Raw genomic sequence first — 19,902 nt, 5'->3', positions numbered from 1 at the left:
TGCTTATTCTTTTCAATTACCCCTCGTCGGAGGTCATATTAGTTTCTTTCTGCAAGGATGAATCTATGCCTGTCATGAGGCCTATGCAAGAATGTGGTTAAATTAAGGAGAGCTTGTGATATTGAGGGAACCGCATAACCTTTTCAAGATTAATAACTCTCTCTTTTTCGACAAAATTTGATATCAGATAGATCATATTAAAAGGTTCTCCGGTCAATTTCTTTTTTTCCCCTCTAATTCTTCTACTAATGATCTTGTGGCCTAATGGTGTTTGTGAGGTTATAAAAGAATGGAATAAAATGGATGAGATAGATCATAAAAGAGTGGAATGGGATATGGTGTGTGCGTGCGCGTGTGTTTTAGGCATGTCGGAGATTTTATAGAAGAAGATTGAAAATAAAGGATCCAGAGTTTCTCGCTTGTTTAAGATGAAAGTTGATAGATAGTCTAGTAGAAGAAAAATGGGGGACTCTTTAGGGCACATATGATGGGTAAGACTTTTTTCTTTTTTAGAACTAAAATTTCTTATGACTAGTTGAATTTTGAGAAATTATATATTAATCTCCAGTAGATCCTAAGAAGTTAGCTCTTATCAAATCAAATCAAAAAAAAAAAAAAAAAAAAAAAAAAATCCTAATAAATTAGTTATATATATATATATATATATATATATATATATATTTTTTTTTTTTTTTTTTTTTTTTGAGTGAGGAGAAGAAATCAACAAGCTGACCGGAGACCTTATAATTTCTCCAAATAAGGAATGAATATTAATTTTAGGTGCAATTTGCTCCAAATGATAACTAAGAAATAGTGTCATTACTTTATTGATGTGGGCATGTGGCATCGCTCATAAGAAATATTTGAGTTATGAATATATTTCTTGAAATTTGGAAATATTAAAAGACATCAATTAAATTATAATAAATTTCTTATCTCGTATTACTAACTTATAACCATATTATTCCCAAAAAAAAACTTATAACCATATAAGATCTTATAATTTATCATTAATTAATGAAATCCGAGACATCTTAGGAAAAGAAATCTTACTTTTGTATGGGTTAATTCAATGGCCCAATCCAATTCACTAAGGAATAGGATATCAGTTTTTCTATTTAACTCTAAAAATAAGTTGAGCAAAAAAAAAAAAAAAAAACTCTAAAAAAAAAATTCTTAAAACAATTAAAAAAGAAAAAAAAAAAGTCTTTGTTTTTTTGGTTAAAGAAAAAAAAAAGTGCAGCTTGTGACAGTGGTCAATGCCACTGGACATGTTGGGATGCGGACACATGTCTAAGATTGGATACGTGTCCATATCGGAATGGATCTAGTGGCCACACGTGTCCGCATCGTAACGTGTCCAGTGACACTGGCCACTGGACAGAAACCCACCCTAAAAAAAAAAAGGCAAAAATGCAAAACTGACCCTCTAATTTTCAATGTTTTTCATTTCAGTCCTTTAACTTTCAATTTTTGTCAATCCAGTCTTCTGTTAAAACTCAGTTAAGATTACCGTTAAACTCACTTGTAAATGACCGTTTTACCCGTCTTTTTTTTTTTTTTTTTTTAATTCGGAATTAAAAGAAAAAAAAGAAAAATTTTTTAAAAAAAAAAAAAAAAAACTTCTCTGAGAAAGCCTTCTTCTCCCTCGGCCACGGCGACTGCGACATCTTCTCCGAGAAAGACTTCTTCTCCACCGTTGACAACAGAGCGGCCCGTGTGGTCGAATCTGCTGATTCTGGGTCCTTCTATAAAGGCTCCCCAGAGTCCAACAATACCACCCACCATGTGAACAACTCCAGATCTTGCAAAATCAGTCACTCCAGAGTTGAATAAAAGGTTGCTTGTGTTGAAAGCACTGGCCCAACCATCGACAGACCAGAACCAATGGGAAACAACTGGGTATACATAGCCAGTGAGGAAGGAGGAGTATATGAGGTAAGCGACGAACTGGGTTCGTTCGCTGATTGAGCCGCTGGTGATTCCTGCGGCGGCTATGGCGAATGCCCACTGGTAAAGGAAATTGCTGTAGTCGAATGAGGAGGAAGGGATGGATTTGAGGCCGAAGAAGTGGTGGCTGATGAAGCCGTTGGAAGGGGACCCAAAAGCGAAGGCGAAGGCGAAAAGGTAGTAGAAGAGGCCGCCGGTAGCGGCGTCGAGGACGTTGGTGTTGCTGGGTTTCTGTTTGTGTTGCTAGGTGTGGTGGGTCTGTTGTTTGCTGATTTGGTGTTGCTAAGTTTGTATTTGTGTTCGTGTTGTGGCTGATTTGGGGTGGAGTTGCTGGCCTTGACGGTGGAGAAGAAGTCTTTCTCGGAGAAGATGTTGCAGTCGCCGTGGCCGAGGGAGAAGAAGTCTTTCTCGGAGAAGATTTTTTTTTTTTTACAGATTTTTCTTTTTTTTCTTTTAATTTCGATTTTTTTTTTAAAGTAGGGTAAAACAGTCATTTATAAGTGAGTTTAATGGTAATTTTAACTGAATTTTAACAGAAGACTGGATTGACAGAAATTGAAAGTTAGAGGACTGAAATGATAAAACTTAAAGTTAGAGGACTGAAATAAAAAACGTTGAAAGTTAGTGGGTCAATTTTACATTAAAAAAAAAAAAAAAGTTTGTTGCATAGAATTTTTTTTTTGAGAAAAACAAACACACACGTCTGTATGTGTGTATATATATATATATATATATATATATATATATATATATATATATATATATATATATGCACATACACACACAGGGGAAAGTTTGTTGCATAAATTCAACTAGTTGCGCAAGTACACAAAAAAAAATAAAAAATTCTCACAAAGGCATAATTCCTAATTTAGCCTCACTAACGTAACTTTTTCTAGTTTTTATTGGGAAAAAGCCAGCAGAACTAGAAGGTGAATATCGTAATTTCACAAAAAAGCCACGTCAAAATATATTTAAACAAAAAAAAACAATCTCATTGTCGTCACCATCTATAGCCAGCGAGCGAGCGCGAGAGAGAGAGAGAGAAAAAAAAAGACAGAGACAGAGACAGAGAGAGACAGAGGAATAACATTATAGCGTAGGAAAAGCAGGTAGCGATTCTTTAGAATTCTTAATAAATGGTTTTCATTTTGGTTTCTTTTTAATTTGGTTTGTGGATTCTCAGATCTGTTTCACTTTGTGTTTTTTAAGATTGTCTAAAAGGTAAATTTTTGCTATTGTTCTTGCCTAAGTTTATGGTTAATTCTTTCTTAATTTCAGTTTTGGGAAGTGGGTTTTCTTTTTTTTCTTTTTTTTATAGTTGAATTTGCATATGGGTTTGTTTGATTTTGATTGACCCTCTTAATTTATAGTTTCTATCAATAAAAAGTTGTATCTTTTGGAAGATTTCAATTGTTTTTACTTACACTAAGTGATTTTTGTATAGGATTATGTTAATCAACTGTGTGTATGGTTGTTTTAAGTGGAATTTTATAGTGGTTTGTACCTGAAATTATGATTTGCAGATGAGTTTGTTTGATTTTGATTGGTTTGCATATGATTTTTAAAAAAGATAAGTTTTATTTTTTTGGATAATTCTAATTGATTTTACCTGTTTGAAGGTTATTTTTTTTAGTTAACTGGTTAGGCATATGCTTATAGATGTTTTCAGTGGAATTTCATAGTGGGTTGTATTGCAGATAAGTTAGTTTGACTTTATTTTTCCGCTCTAATGTATTTATCTTTCTGTGATTTGTCCACCAGGAATGATTTACTATTTTTGGTGATTTTACTTGTACTAAGGGATGTTTGCATGCAGCTTTGTTAATCAAATAGTTTGACATAAGCGTATCACTGTTTTATGTGCAACTTGGTTTGTATCTGAAATTGTGATGTTATAATAATTGTGCCTGGAGAGCTGAATGAATTGATTGATAAGTTATAAAATCTAGTTAATGAATCTACTTTTTCCAAATATATTTTGTTTGGGGCTGTTTCTGAAAGATTTTGAAATGTTGGATATTAGTTTAAGGATCTAGGAGCATATGGTTGAAACATTTGGCGTCCTTTGGCTTGGGATAATAAAATGTTGAAACAGTGGATTCTGTTTGCTTGGTGTTGTTTGACAACTATTGCAGCAGTGCTTCCTTCATTGCTAAGCATTTTTTTTATTGAGCAGTGATTGTAAGTGAAATATGTTGTTGCAGAATATATGTTGGAATTATACACAACCCATTTACAGAGCAGCTATCTATACAAAATTCTGTATTAAAAAAAAAAAAACTATACAAAATTTTCTCCGTATAAATAGCTATCATCTTTTTTTCTTTTAATTGAGTCTGTTGGATTACTATAATTGACAACATAAAATCTCTTTGTTATCAAATTTTTTGCATATTACCATCTTTGTCCTAGATATTTTGTTTTTGCTATACATGTGTCTTAATCTAAGTCTTGATTGTAGCAACAAATTAAGTGAAAGGAAAATTTTTCATAATGTGCTTCAGACTAATAGAGGCCAACAGTGCTACTAGAAATTTCATATCTTGTGGTTGGGTAATTCTTCTAAATTCTGCTCTTGTGGTTGGGTAAATTCTTCTGAATTCTGGTTATTGCCTCATAATGTTTTTCTGTAAATATACATCATTGTGCATAGTGGGAAGTGTCTGCCTACTGGCGTCCTTTCCTTGGGATGTCTTTTGCTTGAAAAGATTGTTATTTGTGATGTCAGCCCTTATTTATACTGTGTGTTTGTTCACGATCTCTTTCATTTTGTCTTATTATTTAACCATGTTTATTATATAGGAAATGGATGGTTCAGCTGGCCTCGGTGGCAATGGACTGGATATATTTTTACAAAATTATAAGCTTGGAAAGACACTTGGCATAGGTTCGTTTGGCAAGGTGAAAATTGCAGAACATATTCTGACTGGACATAAGGTTGCCGTAAAGATCCTTAACCGGCGGAAGATAAAGAACATGGAAATGGAAGAAAAAGGTTTGTGGTATTTCTCTAGAGTCTTGAGTTATTAAGTAGTCCCTCTGAATGAAACCACAATTGGACTGGATCATCTATTCTTGAAATATCTATGTCTGTAATCTTGGGTGTTCATTGTATATAATAACAATGCTTTTATTGTCCTCTATGCTTTCAATTTATAATTAACTTACTGGTTTCTTAGAGAGTATGTCTGAAATTTGAAAAGCAAACATTTAAAGATTTTCTGATTGTTGTTCTCCATGCTCGTTCATACTTCTAATCTTGCATGTAGCTATAAAAGGTTTGCTAATTCTTTTCAGTTACCTTAAAATTTACATTTGTTTTCCCTTTAAATTGGTGCAGTGAGAAGAGAGATTAAAATACTGAGATTGTTTATGCATCCTCATATAATTAGACTCTACGAGGTTGTAGACACACCAGCAGACATTTATGTTGTGATGGAGTATGTCAAGTCTGGAGAGCTCTTTGATTACATTGTGGAGAAGGGTAGGTTGCAGGAGGATGAAGCTCGTAATTTTTTTCAGCAGGTGGGATTGGCTAATATTTTTCATTTTTCTTCTACTTTTTGTTACTATGATAACAAAGTATGCTAATCCCTGATTCTTGAGGCAGATAATCTCTGGTGTGGAGTATTGTCATAGGAATATGGTGGTGCATAGAGACCTTAAGCCTGAGAATTTGCTTTTGGATTCTAAATGCAATGTGAAGATTGCTGATTTTGGTTTAAGCAATATAATGCGTGATGGTCATTTTCTGAAGACAAGTTGTGGAAGTCCAAACTATGCTGCCCCAGAGGTATGGATTTGTGGCATTTTTGCATAGGAATTTAGGCAAATAATGCTTTTCCGTTTTCATGATCTCAACCTCATGGGTTACTATCTCTATCAATTTCTTTAGGTTATTTCTGGAAAATTGTATGCTGGGCCTGAAGTAGATGTTTGGAGCTGTGGTGTCATCTTATATGCACTACTGTGTGGCACCCTTCCGTTTGATGATGAAAACATTCCTAACCTTTTTAAGAAGATAAAGGTACTGCTATTTTTTCTTTTTCTTTTTTTGGAAACCCATTTCTCAGTTATTTTCAGTCTTGCTTGTTTAACAATTCGACATTGTCTATTGATTTCTGAATGACTTGCTCTAGGGATGTGTTCATCCTGGAAATCATAAGTGATAAAATAGATTTAATCAATAAATATCAATTTAGATTCGAATTGTTAGTCTTAAAGATTATGGTATGTCAAAATCATGTTCTCAATGGACTTATAATGGCACTAATCGTTTCAAGTACAGCTATTAAATTTTTAATTTGAATTGTAGGTTGTAAATTTTTGTAGATGCTGTGTACGGGAGGTACCTTCTCTATTTAGTACAATCATGAATTGTAGGGTTTGTCTACTCTGTTTCTCATTCAATTCACCTTTCAACATTGAATTTCTGCTGATCTGGCATCATCTCGTTTTTTTTTTTTTTTTTGTTTAATGCTGAGATTTATTACTAATGTCACAAATTAAATGGTAAGTCTAGAATCTGTGTGCTTTGCATATGTTTATTTGTTGATTCTTTTTGCTTGCTTTACGTTATATCTGAGTATAATAGAGTCATGTTATTGTGAAGAGATTGACAATATTGTGAACCTACACAATTTTGCTGCTTTTTAGGGAGGGATATACACTCTTCCAAGTCATTTATCAGCTGGTGCAAGAGACTTGATACCAAGGATGCTTGTAGTGGACCCAATGAAGCGGATGACTATTCCTGAGATTCGTCAGCACCAATGGTTTCAGTCACATCTACCACGTTATTTAGCCGTGCCCCCCCCTGACACCCTTCAACAAGCAAAGAAGGCATGTGGACTCTCTCTCTCTTAATTGCCTTTGTCATAATAACTGCACTGTTACCTTGAAGACAAAAAACAAAGCAAAAAAAAAAAAAAAGAAGATAAAAATCTGCATTGTTTGTTTTTCATCAAAAGCCTGTTTATTGGTAAGCGTCTCTCTGTTTGTATGGATTTGGGAAATTTGCTTACCATATTGATCCTTTGTAGTTGTAAAATTACATGAGAATTTAGTAACATACTTGTTATATTATGTAGTGTGGTATTTGTTTTATTATGATCCTCACTAGTGTTTAATTCTGCTATTAACATGCTTTCTTGCAGATTGATGAGGACATTCTACAGGAAGTGATTAAGATGGGATTCGACAGGAACCAATTGATTGAATCTCTTCGGAACAGGCTACAAAATAAGGTTTAGACCTTTTCAGACTATTTTTTCCCTATAAATTTTCAAATTGTACGTCTTATTTCTTGTATCATTTTTCAGGCTACTGTTGCTTACTATCTGTTATTGGACAACCGGTTTCGTCCTTCTAGTGGCTATCTTGGAGCTGAGTTCCAAGAGACTATGGTGCGTCTATTCTCTGATAAGTTATTTTGTGCTGTTAAATATTTAATTAGCAATTTTTTTGGTTTGAGAAAGTCATTTGGAGCCCCCATTTGATCCAATCTTGTAGATAGCCTTTTCTGAACTACCACAGGAAATTGATAGACATAAATCATGTAATTCTATACTGTGTTAACTAGTTTTCTTATTGGTATGGACTTGGTTGTTCATTGGATGTACTGCATTGTTTTAAGAAGTTGTATCATCTATTTAATTTAATGATTTCTTTTTGTTATACCCCCATATAATCAGAAGCTCTATTGATGTTACTTTGATTTATTGTTTCCTAGGAACGTGGTTTCAATCATATGCATCAAAATGAGGCTACACCCACAGGTCTTGGGCACCGCCTTCAAGGATATATGGATTATCAAGGAATAAGCGTAAAACCACAATTTCCTGTTGAGAGAAAATGGGCTCTTGGACTTCAGGTTAGTTTTTAAGCTATTTTGACCCAGAAGGACTTAAATTGCCAAGTTGCTATGCTGTATGTGCTTGTGTATTGTTCCAGGGCTGTGATATATTCTCTCTTTTTGCTTTCTTCTAGTTTCCTTTTGGGTAATATCTTTGATATAATTAGTTGGATAAGTATAAGTTGATGGCTTGGCCTTTTGAAATGGTCAATGCTTCCATCTCAGGAATTCCTTGCTATCTATTTGAGAGGCAGTGATATTTTTCAATGATTTTGTTATCTGGTTGAACCAATTACTGGTCTGAAAGGTCTAGAAAATTACCCGAGCTACAACTGGATGGTCGTAGTCAGGTTGAATGATTTCTCTGAAATGAATATTAAAATGTTTCTTTGCTTGCTTATTACTATTGCTGATGTATTTGTTGTCTTTATTTTGGCAGTCGCGGGCTCATCCTCGTGAAATAATGACTGAAGTTCTTAAAGCTTTACAAGAACTGAATGTCTGTTGGAAGAAGATTGGGCACTACAACATGAAGTGTAGGTGGATTCCGGGTGTCCCTGGTCATCATGAAGGCATGATTAACAATCCTGTGCACAGTAATAACTACTTTGGGGACGAATCTACAATCATTGAGAATGATGGTGTTACCAGATCTCCAAATGTTGTCAAGTTTGAAGTGCAGGTAATTTGCCATTCCTTGTTGTTCCTCCCTGAATCATGAGTTCTTTGTGCTTGTATATGTGTAATAATAGGATATGCATTAGCATATGAGAGGTCCTTTTCTTAATATCCTTTTCTACTTATATCTTGAGCATGATTTAGATGTATGCCAAATCATGGAGCCAGTTCCCCTGAATATAGTGCTAATGTGTATTTTCTGCTACGTTCTTTACAGCTTTACAAAACTCGTGAGGAGAAGTATCTGCTTGATCTCCAAAGGGTCCATGGCCCACAGTTTCTCTTCTTGGATCTCTGTGCTGCTTTCCTAGCACAGCTCCGTGTCCTATGAAGCCAGAAGGCTAGCCTCATAACTAGACCTTAACAAGTGAATCTCGCAATGCTTGTGAATTAGAAATTAATGTGTATATAAACAGTTTTCACTTTAGCATTCTTGCAGGTTTTTTTTATCAGGTAATGCTTGGGTTAAGCCAATTAATGGTTAATAGTGGAATCGGTTCATAAATCTGGGTTGTGGCTGTCTGCTTTTCCCTGGATAATTAGCCAATGTTACGAACCCACCTTGGATGGTGTTTTTATGAATTCAACATTTGGCAATTTACCTCTTCTTCCACTGGAGGATGTTAATATGTAAATGTTGCCTTTGATATTTTTCGAATCAAAATGGTTTATGGAAGTTACGTTTGTGGTTGTACTGTATATGGTATCTTCAGTCTACCTCTTCTTTTGGTTGGGATGATTTTGTCATTTCACATTACACTTTTTTGCTAATGCTCTTTACACTAGATAGAGCCATCAAGATTTGCCAATCAATTCCTTGATGTTTCATGTTTAACCTCCTTGGTCTTGTTATTTTGTATGTGGTACAAAAGTTTCACTAATGTATTATGTTGTGTTGATCTCTCACCCAGTGAATAAACAAACACTTCATTTATAGGTAAAGAGTTGTTATTTCAAGACTTAACAATACCGTTTCAGCATTCATTAACATAATCGTTCAGCAAATAAAAAACATAATCTTCTTTGAAGCCTAGAGGGAAGGATTTAAATCCCATATATTTTCGTGCCAAACCATGTTATGTTGTGGGCTTGTGACGCGACTGCTCCTGTAATTGCCTGTTAATTTTCAACTTTGCTCTGAATGCCTACTATCAATCATTAGAACACCTCGACAGGTTCCTCATATTTGTGCATGCCTACATAAGACTCGTCAACATGTTACAATCTAAACTACTATAAATCAATGTGCACTTTTGATAGTGTAATATTCATCAACTGAAATAGAATCAACTAAACCACTTACACTGTATATTTCCTCCATTTTATTATGTAGTTGCAACCATCAAACAACTACCAATTGTAAAGCTTTCTCTTGAAGCATTGGGAGAACATCCTTGTGAAGGGAATAAAAGCACGAAATTTCCAGATCTATGAGATGTAAAAAATAAAAGAAAAAATATGCGCCAAAGAAAATAATCACATAAGATTATTTACATGGTTCGATAATTTGTCTATGTCCACAGATTTGCAGAGATTTTACCATTCTCAAGAAAAAATATAAGGTTTGATAGTATAGGTTTTCTCTTTAAAAAACAATACGCAAAACCTTAACCTCCAAAACAATCATTTTTTTGTCTTGCATACAAGATTCACAATAAACTACAAAACGGGCCAAAAATTTTTCCTGGAGCATGGATGAAGCCTCAAAAAATCTTCTATTAAATATCACAACAATATTATTTCAGATCGAGTCATGTTTTGGATCAAACACAATTAAGCTCCCCAAAAGCCCAACACCTTGGTTGACTTTGGTCTATGTAAGGTCAGATCAGGAACCAGTATTCGAAAGAAAAAAAATGCATATGCAGCACTAAGCAATCCAAGTCACGTGACTTGTACATCATAAGAACTCAACTGCATTCTGTATAATCATTCATTCATAAACATGACTACAAAAGCAGTTGCCTGTTGACTCATTGTATAGGCTCCAAAATTACACTACATTTCATTTTTTCTTCAAAGATACATTAGAAGATCAGCCTCGCATAAGCTAAACATAAATTATAGTTCACTTGCTAATTAGACCATGAAATTCTTATAAACTGAAAAACCTATCAATCAATTAACAAAGCATATGGGTTGAAGATCAAGTGAGCTCCAAAGCAACAATTCACCATCATTGCTCAAAGAAGAGGAAGAAGACCCCATTTCAGTTGGACTTCCAGAATTTTCATCCTCCCTCCTCTTCATCACTTCCACATATTCCTGATCATCTTCATTTTTTGCCTCTTTGTTCTTGTTACACGCCTTTTGTAGGTTGGTTAATTGGTCAGACATTTCTCTTCCTAACACATTTCCTGATGTGAGCTTTAACTTTAAGCATTCTGATATCCCATTAAAGGCATAGAGTGAAGCTGAGACCTTTCTTTCATATTTCATCCTCTTCATGGCAGCTCTAAACATTGATGGCTCATCCGTGCAGTTCTCTGGTTCAACCGGTTCTTCAAGCTCTTCAGCAATCTCAAAGGGAGAATAGAAACAGGTTCCAACAGTATCAACAAATTGAAAATCCAGCTTTCCAGTCTCACTGCCTGCTTCTTCTTCATCTTCCTCTCCTTCCCCTCCAAAATTACAATCAACGCTACAAGTCTGTGATACATTGGTACTCCAAGTAGAGTCGAAGTCCATTTCTCTCTGCCCCCAGTCTTCTTTTTCAGTAAAAGAGGCTTCAAAATTTGTGGTCATAGAATCATGGCTAGCATTTGCATTAGTGCTTGTTACAAATTTGTTGCAGTTGGTGTAATAATCTTCAGGATTGCTAAGGTAATCCGTGAATGATGCATTTGGGAACTCTGCAGCCTCTTCTCTGGGTACTTCTGTTTGCTGCTTTTCTTGCAGGCTGATGGGCAAGGAAGAATTAGACAAAGCAGTGCAAGAGCTATGTCTTGCTTTCAGCCTTTGGAGGAGGAGGTTAGTAATCTTTGAGGGGAGAGCTGGGGATGAAGATGATGATGAGGGACAAGGCCAGAAATTTGTCCGAGTGTTGGCACCACGAAGCAAGAAAGCAGCCTCATCATAGGCCCTGGCTGCTTCCTCAGCTGTATCGAAAGTGCCTAACCACACCCTTATTTTTTGTATGGTGTCCTTAATCTCAGCCACCCATCTACCGGATGGCCTTTGCCGGACACCAACAAATCTCTTTCGGGCTCTCCTTGCCCCACCTAGAGCTTCTGCTGCAGCAGCTTCCTTCACCATCTCATCCCAAGCCATGCTTCCCTCACTAGAGTTTTTGTCTTCCACTACTTCACTAGCCCTTCTCTTCCTAGCCATATGTACTCACTTTTTCTGTGTGTAGTAGCTCCTCTACTATTATCTCCCTTTTCTCTAGGTTTGGTAAACTTTGTGGAGTGTAGTTCTCTACTGTATCTCTCTTTTCTCTAGGCTTGTTAAACTACTTGTGGGGTATTTTTCTTGTTGCTAGTGAAGGTTTGGTTGCTATGTTTCAGTATTTGTGAGTCTCATGCATTTATATGAAGGGATAGGAAGATCCTGACAAACAAGAGTGGAGAGCTGAAAGGGTCTTACTCCTTGTTCTTGTTTCTTTGTTCCTTTTTTAATTTTGGCTTCTTATCCAACCTTATGGAGGCTTCTCTGTGACAAGAAAAAGGGGGGGGGTTAAAAATAGACCATGTTATTAATGCAACTCTAGGGAATTTTGCTTTGACCAAGCCCAAGGTACCTAGAGTTTTCTTCTATGATATTATATTATGAATGTATCATTTTTTTAGTATAGAAATATTAGCCAGAATGGGTCATTACTCATTACACTACTCTTCTTAGTTTAATTGATTATATTTTTATTGTTTTGCAATTGAAAGAATCTATATGTACATATCATTAACCTATCCTTTATCGTGAAGGAGACACTAGCATAAAAGTCCTCAATATAAAGAAAGAGACTACAAAAGGAGCAAAGGTACCTTTTAATATATGGTATCCGTATCACATGGAAACATAAATGCATTATAAAACAGTAGGACCAATAGAACCCTAACTACACAACATATGAGCCATACAAGTGCTGCATAACCATAAAATATCTGTAGCTGCAGATTGCATGCTACCTTAAATTGTAGTACAATTTTTTTCCCATCTCAAATTGAAAATCTGTTAGTACATAATTGCACTTTGGTGAAGGCCTTTCATAATTTAACAATAGCCTATTTTCACTTTGCTGTTAAAAGCATATAAATAGCTTTTTCTATTTTTTGGTTTCATTGGTGGTTTATCAAACGGTCTTTGGTAGTTTATCAAACATAAAGGCCTGACACGCAAATATAAAATGATCCATTTGACCATGTAGTGGTTTTAACAATGCATTTGGATATTGAAATGGTCTTTGAATTTCCAGATTATTGCATGTAACATGTGGTCTCATTCACACATTCTATGTCTTCAATTGGACTATTACAAAAAAGGCAGCCATGAAGCAATCAACAACAGTTGTCTTTAATATAGTGGTATAACATGATCTAGTGAGATGGGTCCAATTTCTCTAATAACCTTACATTTAAAATTATGGATTTTGAATATGCATCCAATGAATAATGAATTCACATCTTACTTTATATTACATTATTCTAGTTTGATGATTAAAAAAAAAAACAATCATTATGAAGCAGACATAATAAGTTTGAAATTATATTATATCTATCAAAATTAAAAATTATACTGTTAAAACGCGTCGATTAAACAGCGAAATACACACTGTAATGGGAAAGAAGTTTATTCCCGATCATTTTCATGCCGAAATAAGGTCAATCATATTTCCTTGGATAATTAATCATCACCGGATCGTTTTGCTTTTGTCAGTAATAATCAAAGTCAAGGAAAGCGATTTCTTCAAAGCCCTAGCACACCTTGTCCCAGCAATGCCTAATAATAAGATAAATTTAAGCAAATATTAATTGTATGATGCCTCAAACTTATTAAAACAGGCAATAAGAAATATTTAATTACATAGTAATTAGTAATATAATACTGCCTCAAAACTTATTTTCAATATCATAATTCTGATATTTTTTTTTTCATTGATCAAATTATGCTTTGTATTCTGTTAATCTAGACAGCTAGCCTTTTCGTCACTCACAAGCTGTGATGATGACATTTCTGGACTAACCCCAATTTTCTATCTGCTTGTTAAAGAGTGAAATTGGTTATATACTAAGCAACAAGTACAAAAAAAGTTAAAAAATTGACCTTTGGTTAGCTCGCCGAATTTGTAGATTCTTTTTGCAATCATATTATAAACGTTGAAGAGAATAAGATTTTTTACTACCAAAAAATATACTTCACTGAAAATTATGGATGTAAATCTATTATATGACATAGTTGTGTAGGAGGGGAAAATTATATTTTATTGAATTTATATTATTATTACTAAAAGCTGAAGCATAGTATTTATTGTTGCTATAATTCTATTGAGTTACGTCATTCATTTATGTTTTATATATATTTTTTCTCTATTTAAACTTTTCTTTCCCCTATTTTCAAAAAAAAAAAAAAAAAAAATCTTCTTCTCCCTTTTAGTTCACATACCGTCACACTTCTTCTAACATTTCCCTTTCTTCTTTATCTCTCCACTACTTTACCGTTATACTTGATTCATCTTTTTTATATTTAGACTCTTCTTCTACCCATTTGATTCTGTATGAATTTGATATCGTTTTCCTATTCAATCCATATTTTTCATACATAAAACTATGAGTACTCTCTCTCTCTCCTTTCTTTTGGTGAATTTTTGTTCTTTCTTATAACTCTAATTAAGATTGATGGTTTTTTTTTTTTAATATGTGTTTTGGTATTGTGTATGTTTTTTTAATATCTCATCAGAAAGTTTTCTATTTCCCTTTTATAACTTTGGTTGAATTTTAGTTTGAGTTAGTACTTAATTTTATTTGAAAACAGAAATTTGAATATACCTACCAATTGTTTGAGTAATAAATTATTATAAAACCTATTATTTATTCCTTAAGTTTCATTTTAATTTTGGTTAAGATAACATTGTAATTTTGTAATGAGTTTTGATTATTATGATAATTTTCTTATTCCTTAAGAGATGAGAAATTTGAATAATAAATTGGAAACTTATAAAGTTTAGTTGTATATTAAGCAAATATAATACACTACAATAGAAGTTAAAAGAATATGGTTTACTTTAAAAAAATAATAATTAAACATAATAAAATAATAAAATAATATATTTGTAAAGATAAAAAGATTAAAAAAAAATACTTATAGAAATCTTTTTTTTTTTAAATAGACAATACTTGAAGTAATGGTTATTTTTTTTTTATATATTACACGTCATTATATAATATTTAGATTCTCACGCATCGTGTGAGTCTGCAACTAGTCTATATATATAATAATAGATAAAGTTGAGAGAAAATCCAATTAGATTTTAAATTAGAATTAAATTAGAGTCTAATTTTACGCTATGTGTCCCATCTAATCTAAGTTTTTAAATTTTTGTGCCAAGTGAGTTAATTCAATGTAAAAAATTAGATTTTAATTGGTGTTTAATTTTGTGCCATGTGTCCCATTTAATCTATTTTTTAATTCTTGTGTCAAATGAGTTAATTTAGTGTAAAAAACTAAGAATCCAATATAAGTAAACCATAAAAAAATATAATTTTTGAATGATTTTATATTTGTGAGCCTTTTTTTGTATAACTAAAAGCAATTCAAGTTTATAAGTCATATATGTTAAGAGAAAATCCAATTAAATTGAAAACTAGAGTCTAATTTTGCACCACGTGTCTCATCTAATTTTTAAATTTGTGTATCAAGTGAATTATTAAGTGCAAAAATTAAAAAAGTCTAAATTCAATTAGATTCTAAATTGAGTTTTAATTAGAGTTCAATTTTGCGCATGTGTTCCATCTAATTTTTTAATTTTTGTGGTAAGTAAATTATTGAATGCAAAAACAGAAAAGTCTAGATCTAATTATATTCTAAATTATATATATGTAATTGTGATTGTTTTTAAATGTATCCGTGCATATGCACGATATTATACACTAGTTACAATAAAGACTCCAGCTAAGGTTGTGCTCAACTGTTCTCAATTCATCCGATCGAGCATCTGTTAAGAAAGAAAATGAAACCTACTCATTACTCCGGAGAACAACCAATGCAGTTGGTCAAGGAAGCTCCGAAGATCAACTCACTTGGAGAAGAAAAATACCCAATTTTTTGTGATGTTTTTGTGTGTAGGTTTATTTGTAACCAAGAGATTTGTAACTCAGTAAAATAGCCATGTCTTCTTTATAAGGAGCATAAGATTTGAATCAAATTAATTATTAAAAAAATGTGTATTTTTATTTGTAAACTGGAGTGGTTTTTGTAAAGTTTAGTGATATTTGTTTTCTCCATAATCAAGAATAGGCCTAACATCTTATTGTCCGCTAATCAAGAATTGACCAAGCTGATTTTTACGGAAGATCTGGGGTCGAACCAGCCTACTGGCTTGTTGGGCCTCAACGACTCCACCCAACGGGTGAGTATGGACCCTAAATGGGAGTAAGATATAACTTTTTGTTTTTCTTTTTGTTTGAGAGCAGAACAGAGATAACAAATAAAGAGAAAATACAATACAAGGTGACGAGTGATGACATGTGAGCTAAGTCATGGCATCAAGGAAGACACGTAAACGACATGTAGTTGGAGACAAAAGAGAAAACGAAGAGGAAGGACCACCCAGCAAATCTTTATGGAGAGCCTACTACTCTAGTGTCTAGGTCTAGGTCTAGGTCCAGGTCCAGGTCCAGGTCCATATAAACAAAAATAAGATACGAAGAATTCAAGTACGGACAATCTTTCTCTTTCCCTCTGGTTAGCTATGTCGGTTTTTTGTCCCCTTCAAGTTTAACCAACACGCAAATGTCTTATTTTCTTTAATGGATCTCCTTAAACATAATAAACAATAAAGACTAAGGGATGTTTGATAGAGTAGTTTGAGACGAGAGTTTTGTAATTTTTAAAAATACGTGTAGGTAAAAATGTGTGTGAAAATGTGTGTAATGTTGTTTAAAATATAATAATTTGAGTTTGAAATGGTATAACAAAGAAGCCCTAAATAGTTTATTTTGACCAAAAGCAAAAAAATAGTCCACCTTTGCTAACATCTAGCAAAATAAACATTTGGGCAAGACTATTATGTCGAAGAATATATAACTTATATTACCAAAAAAAAAAAAAATAAAATTCACACACACATATATATATATATATATATATATATATATATATATATATTTCTTCTTAATAATCAATAATCTTGCAACCGTACCTCCTTTCCCTAGTACCTATTAGGAACTTCCAAAGTACAATTGACACGATACTTTGTAAAAATACTAAAGAAGTGTCAGTCATGTTACAAGACTCTTAACAATAATTAATACATATATATATGACATATGATCACAAAGTCAAATGAAAAGTTCATTTTTGGATTTAGTTACTTGTTTTTATTAGTATGAAAGAAATACCAATTCAATTGAGAGAGGGGAAAACACCTTCTTTCTTCATAGTAATGATTTTTTTTATTTCTTCATAGTAACCATGTTATTAGAAAGTCAAGCATGAAAGGAGTTATTATTTGAGAAATTGTTATGCCACCAACACACCAACATTATCTAATTATCTCTATATGAAGAGTCTACGTTTGAATCCCCCCTTTCCAGTAAGTACTTGGAACTTCCAATTTTCAAAATACAATTGATGTAATATTTTATGCCAAAAAAAAAATCAAATACATAATACAAATATTATTTTCTAATATTTCGATACTTACAACATTGAGAGAGAAGAAATTTGAACTCTGAATATTTCTGTAAGAAATACAAAATACTTAATACAAATACATGACCTATGACATTAGATCACAAAATCAAATGAAAAAGTTCATTTTTGAATTTAGTGAGTTGTTGATATGAAATATCAATTCAATTGAGGGATTTAAAAAAAAAAAAAAAAACCCTCTTTCTTAATGGTAATGAGTTGTTTTTCTTCAAAATAAACGTGTCATTAGAAAGTCAAGCAAGGAAGGAATTAATATTTGAAAAAACTAGACTATATTCTAGTTTGGATTGCCACTTGTATAGCCTTCGTTCTTCAAATAATATTGAAGGGAAAAGTCAAAACGAAAATCTAGTGTTAGCTATAAAGCTTGGTTAGACAAATGGAGATGCTGCTAAGCTAAGCCTCTAAGGGCATCTGAACATGTCATTCTAGGAAAATGTCAATCCAAAGTGCATGTTACTCCACGTGGATGTCCAAACACACATATCTAATGACTCCATTTCGAATAATATACAAAATACAATGTCAAAATCAATAAAAAGTTGATGATGTGATCGACATATCTACTGTATAATTCCATATGCAAGGTCAGGTACATGCCGTTTGGTGATTCTTTGACTCTTTAAATTAATTAAGTTACCAATCAATGGACATACTGCTCAAGACTGAATAAGCCACTGATAAAAGAATGACTTTTAACGAGTCATAAGGGTAGCAAAGAGCTTTACACTACGATTTTTTCATTGGAGATGTTGAAGTTCAAATCCCCAATCTATTATGACTATCAAATTATTGATAAAAAAATATTATAAATGTAGCTCAAACTTTTCTTTTTTCCTCAACCCAAGTAGAAAAGTGGTCAGACTCATAAAATGGTAAAGTAAATATAGTAATAAAGTAATACTAACATTTTGTTTGGGAGAAAGAAAATAAATGGAAATGAATGAAATGAAATGACTTATTATTTATGTTCTATTGTTTTGAAGTTTTAATGAAAGAAATATAATAAATTATTCATTTATTTGGAAGCTTTAGTGAGAGGAAATGTAACTTTTGAAACTAATTTCTTGCTCAAAAGTTTTGTTGTGCTTTAAATGAAAGTTGTGTAACGACCCAAGAAAAAGGGCTAGCCACATCTGCGCTATATCTCAAAAGGACTAATCACAACTGAGGCTTCTTGAAATTGTTAATAAAGCTCAGATCTACCTAATAAATACCTGACGTGGAACTCATCACACACCCACACACATCATACAATCAATCAAATTAGGGCATCACAATCTCCCCCACTTAATCCCTAATGTCCTCGTTAGGGCCCACTTTGTGGGGTAGTGTTGCTAAGCCCACACGAGATTACTAGGGGGGCTCTGATACCATATGTAACGACCCAAGGAAAAACGCTAGCCACATCTGCGCTATACCTCAAAAGGACTAATCACAATTGAGACTCCTTTAAGTTGTTAATAAAGTCCAGATCTACCTAGTAAATACCCAATGTAGGACTCATCACACACCCACACATATCACACAATCAACAAATAAGTTTGTCATGAAACTACCAATCGTTTTATGTGAACAAAGTAGGTCATCTTTCTTTTTTGTTTTTTCATTATCATTTCTTTTCCCATTATATAGATAATTTTTCTTTTAATAAAACAAAGTTTTTTTTATTTTTTATAAGAACCCTAACCTAAGCCTAGCCCAATTATTAGTTTCACTGAAGGAGGTATTTTACATGGTGGTTCTATAAGATAATTTTTTTTGTTTGATTGGCCTTGTATGGCAAAGGTTGCCAACTGAACTCACTTCTTTCAGTTGTACTAGATAAACTATAAGGACTCATATCATTTACAACCTGCCACTATAAAGACACATTAATACTTTTAACATAATATTTGAGTTCCAGTTAGCTCAATTGATAAAATATTTTGTCGTCAAATAAAATAATTCATCTTGAAAAGGTAGATTTAACAAAGTGAATTTTCCTTCCCCCCCCCCCTCCCCACCTCTCTCTTTCCAAACAAGGCAGGGGAGGGAATCCAAACTCGACAATGTTACTGACCCATAAATGCTATTAAGTCTTAACGTAGTGCAAATTTACTCATATTGGAACATAGGGAAATTAGAGATTGAGGGAGGGAGGACTTGAACTCGAGTTCTACCTAGGGGTGGCAATTCATGTTCACGTGTCGGGTTCGTGTCGTGTCAACTCATGAGTATTTGACTATATAGGTCAACACTAACCCGACATGTTTATTAAACGGGTCAAGATTCCTCAATCCTAACACGACCCATTTATTAAACGAGTCAGTCTTGTTGACATGTTTATTAAATTTTATCAAAATGAAATATAAAATTTATGAAAAAACAAACAAATAAATATTTTTAATATAAAAATTAGAACTAACGAGTAATTGCATCACAAATAATTATTCAAAACTAAAGTATATCCCAATATCACACATAATCAATCATAATATGTAAAAGAAAATAAATTACAACAACTAATAAGTTTATCTACCTAGAGTTTGAAAGGTATATTAGTAAAATGT

At 33.1% G+C, this 19,902-nt stretch overlaps 2 protein-coding genes across 3 annotated transcripts; one reads left to right on the top strand and one right to left on the bottom strand.

The window, feature by feature from the left end:
- The first annotated feature begins 2,935 nt into the window (after positions 1–2,935).
- On the top strand, positions 2,936–9,172 carry LOC142612062 (SNF1-related protein kinase catalytic subunit alpha KIN10). Of its 2 annotated transcripts, none has more exons than XM_075784195.1 (11): positions 2,936–3,062; positions 4,756–4,948; positions 5,294–5,478; positions 5,564–5,746; positions 5,849–5,980; positions 6,610–6,795; positions 7,110–7,199; positions 7,275–7,358; positions 7,685–7,825; positions 8,247–8,489; positions 8,703–9,172. In XM_075784195.1, exons 2-11 carry the CDS (start codon positions 4,759–4,761, stop codon positions 8,814–8,816), a joined length of 1,548 nt encoding a protein of 515 aa, XP_075640310.1. In that variant the 5' UTR covers positions 2,936–3,062; positions 4,756–4,758; the 3' UTR covers positions 8,817–9,172. The 2 variants fall into 2 exon arrangements, with proteins under 2 accessions (XP_075640310.1, XP_075640314.1); XM_075784199.1 differs by lacking the exon at positions 2,936–3,062 and adding an exon at positions 3,082–3,174.
- Positions 9,173–10,268: 1,096 nt separating this feature from the next.
- On the bottom strand, positions 10,269–12,068 carry LOC142622383 (ethylene-responsive transcription factor ERN1-like). Its single transcript, XM_075795839.1, has one exon. The coding sequence runs from the start codon at positions 11,813–11,815 to the stop codon at positions 10,604–10,606; it is 1,212 nt and encodes a 403-aa protein (XP_075651954.1). The 5' UTR covers positions 11,816–12,068; the 3' UTR covers positions 10,269–10,603.
- Positions 12,069–19,902: the final 7,834 nt, after the last annotated feature.

The sequence above is a fragment of the Castanea sativa genome, chromosome 1 (assembly GCF_040712315.1).
Source record: "Castanea sativa cultivar Marrone di Chiusa Pesio chromosome 1, ASM4071231v1".
Taxonomy (NCBI): domain Eukaryota; kingdom Viridiplantae; phylum Streptophyta; class Magnoliopsida; order Fagales; family Fagaceae; genus Castanea; species Castanea sativa.
The sequence above is the reverse complement of the archived record's forward strand: the minus strand, read 5'-3'. Positions and strand labels throughout refer to the sequence as shown.

Bases quoted from the DNA above. Each gene is read 5' to 3' on its own strand.
- LOC142612062 (XM_075784195.1), top strand. From the start codon at position 4,759: ATGGATGGTTCAGCTGGCCTCGGTGGCAATGGACTGGATATATTTTTA. The intron at 5,981-6,609 runs GTACTGCTATTT...GCTGCTTTTTAG, and splicing joins ACCTTTTTAAGAAGATAAAG to GGAGGGATATACACTCTTCC. The intron at 7,200-7,274 runs GTTTAGACCTTT...ATCATTTTTCAG, and splicing joins GGAACAGGCTACAAAATAAG to GCTACTGTTGCTTACTATCT.
- LOC142622383 (XM_075795839.1), bottom strand. From the start codon at position 11,815: ATGGCTAGGAAGAGAAGGGCTAGTGAAGTAGTGGAAGACAAAAACTCT.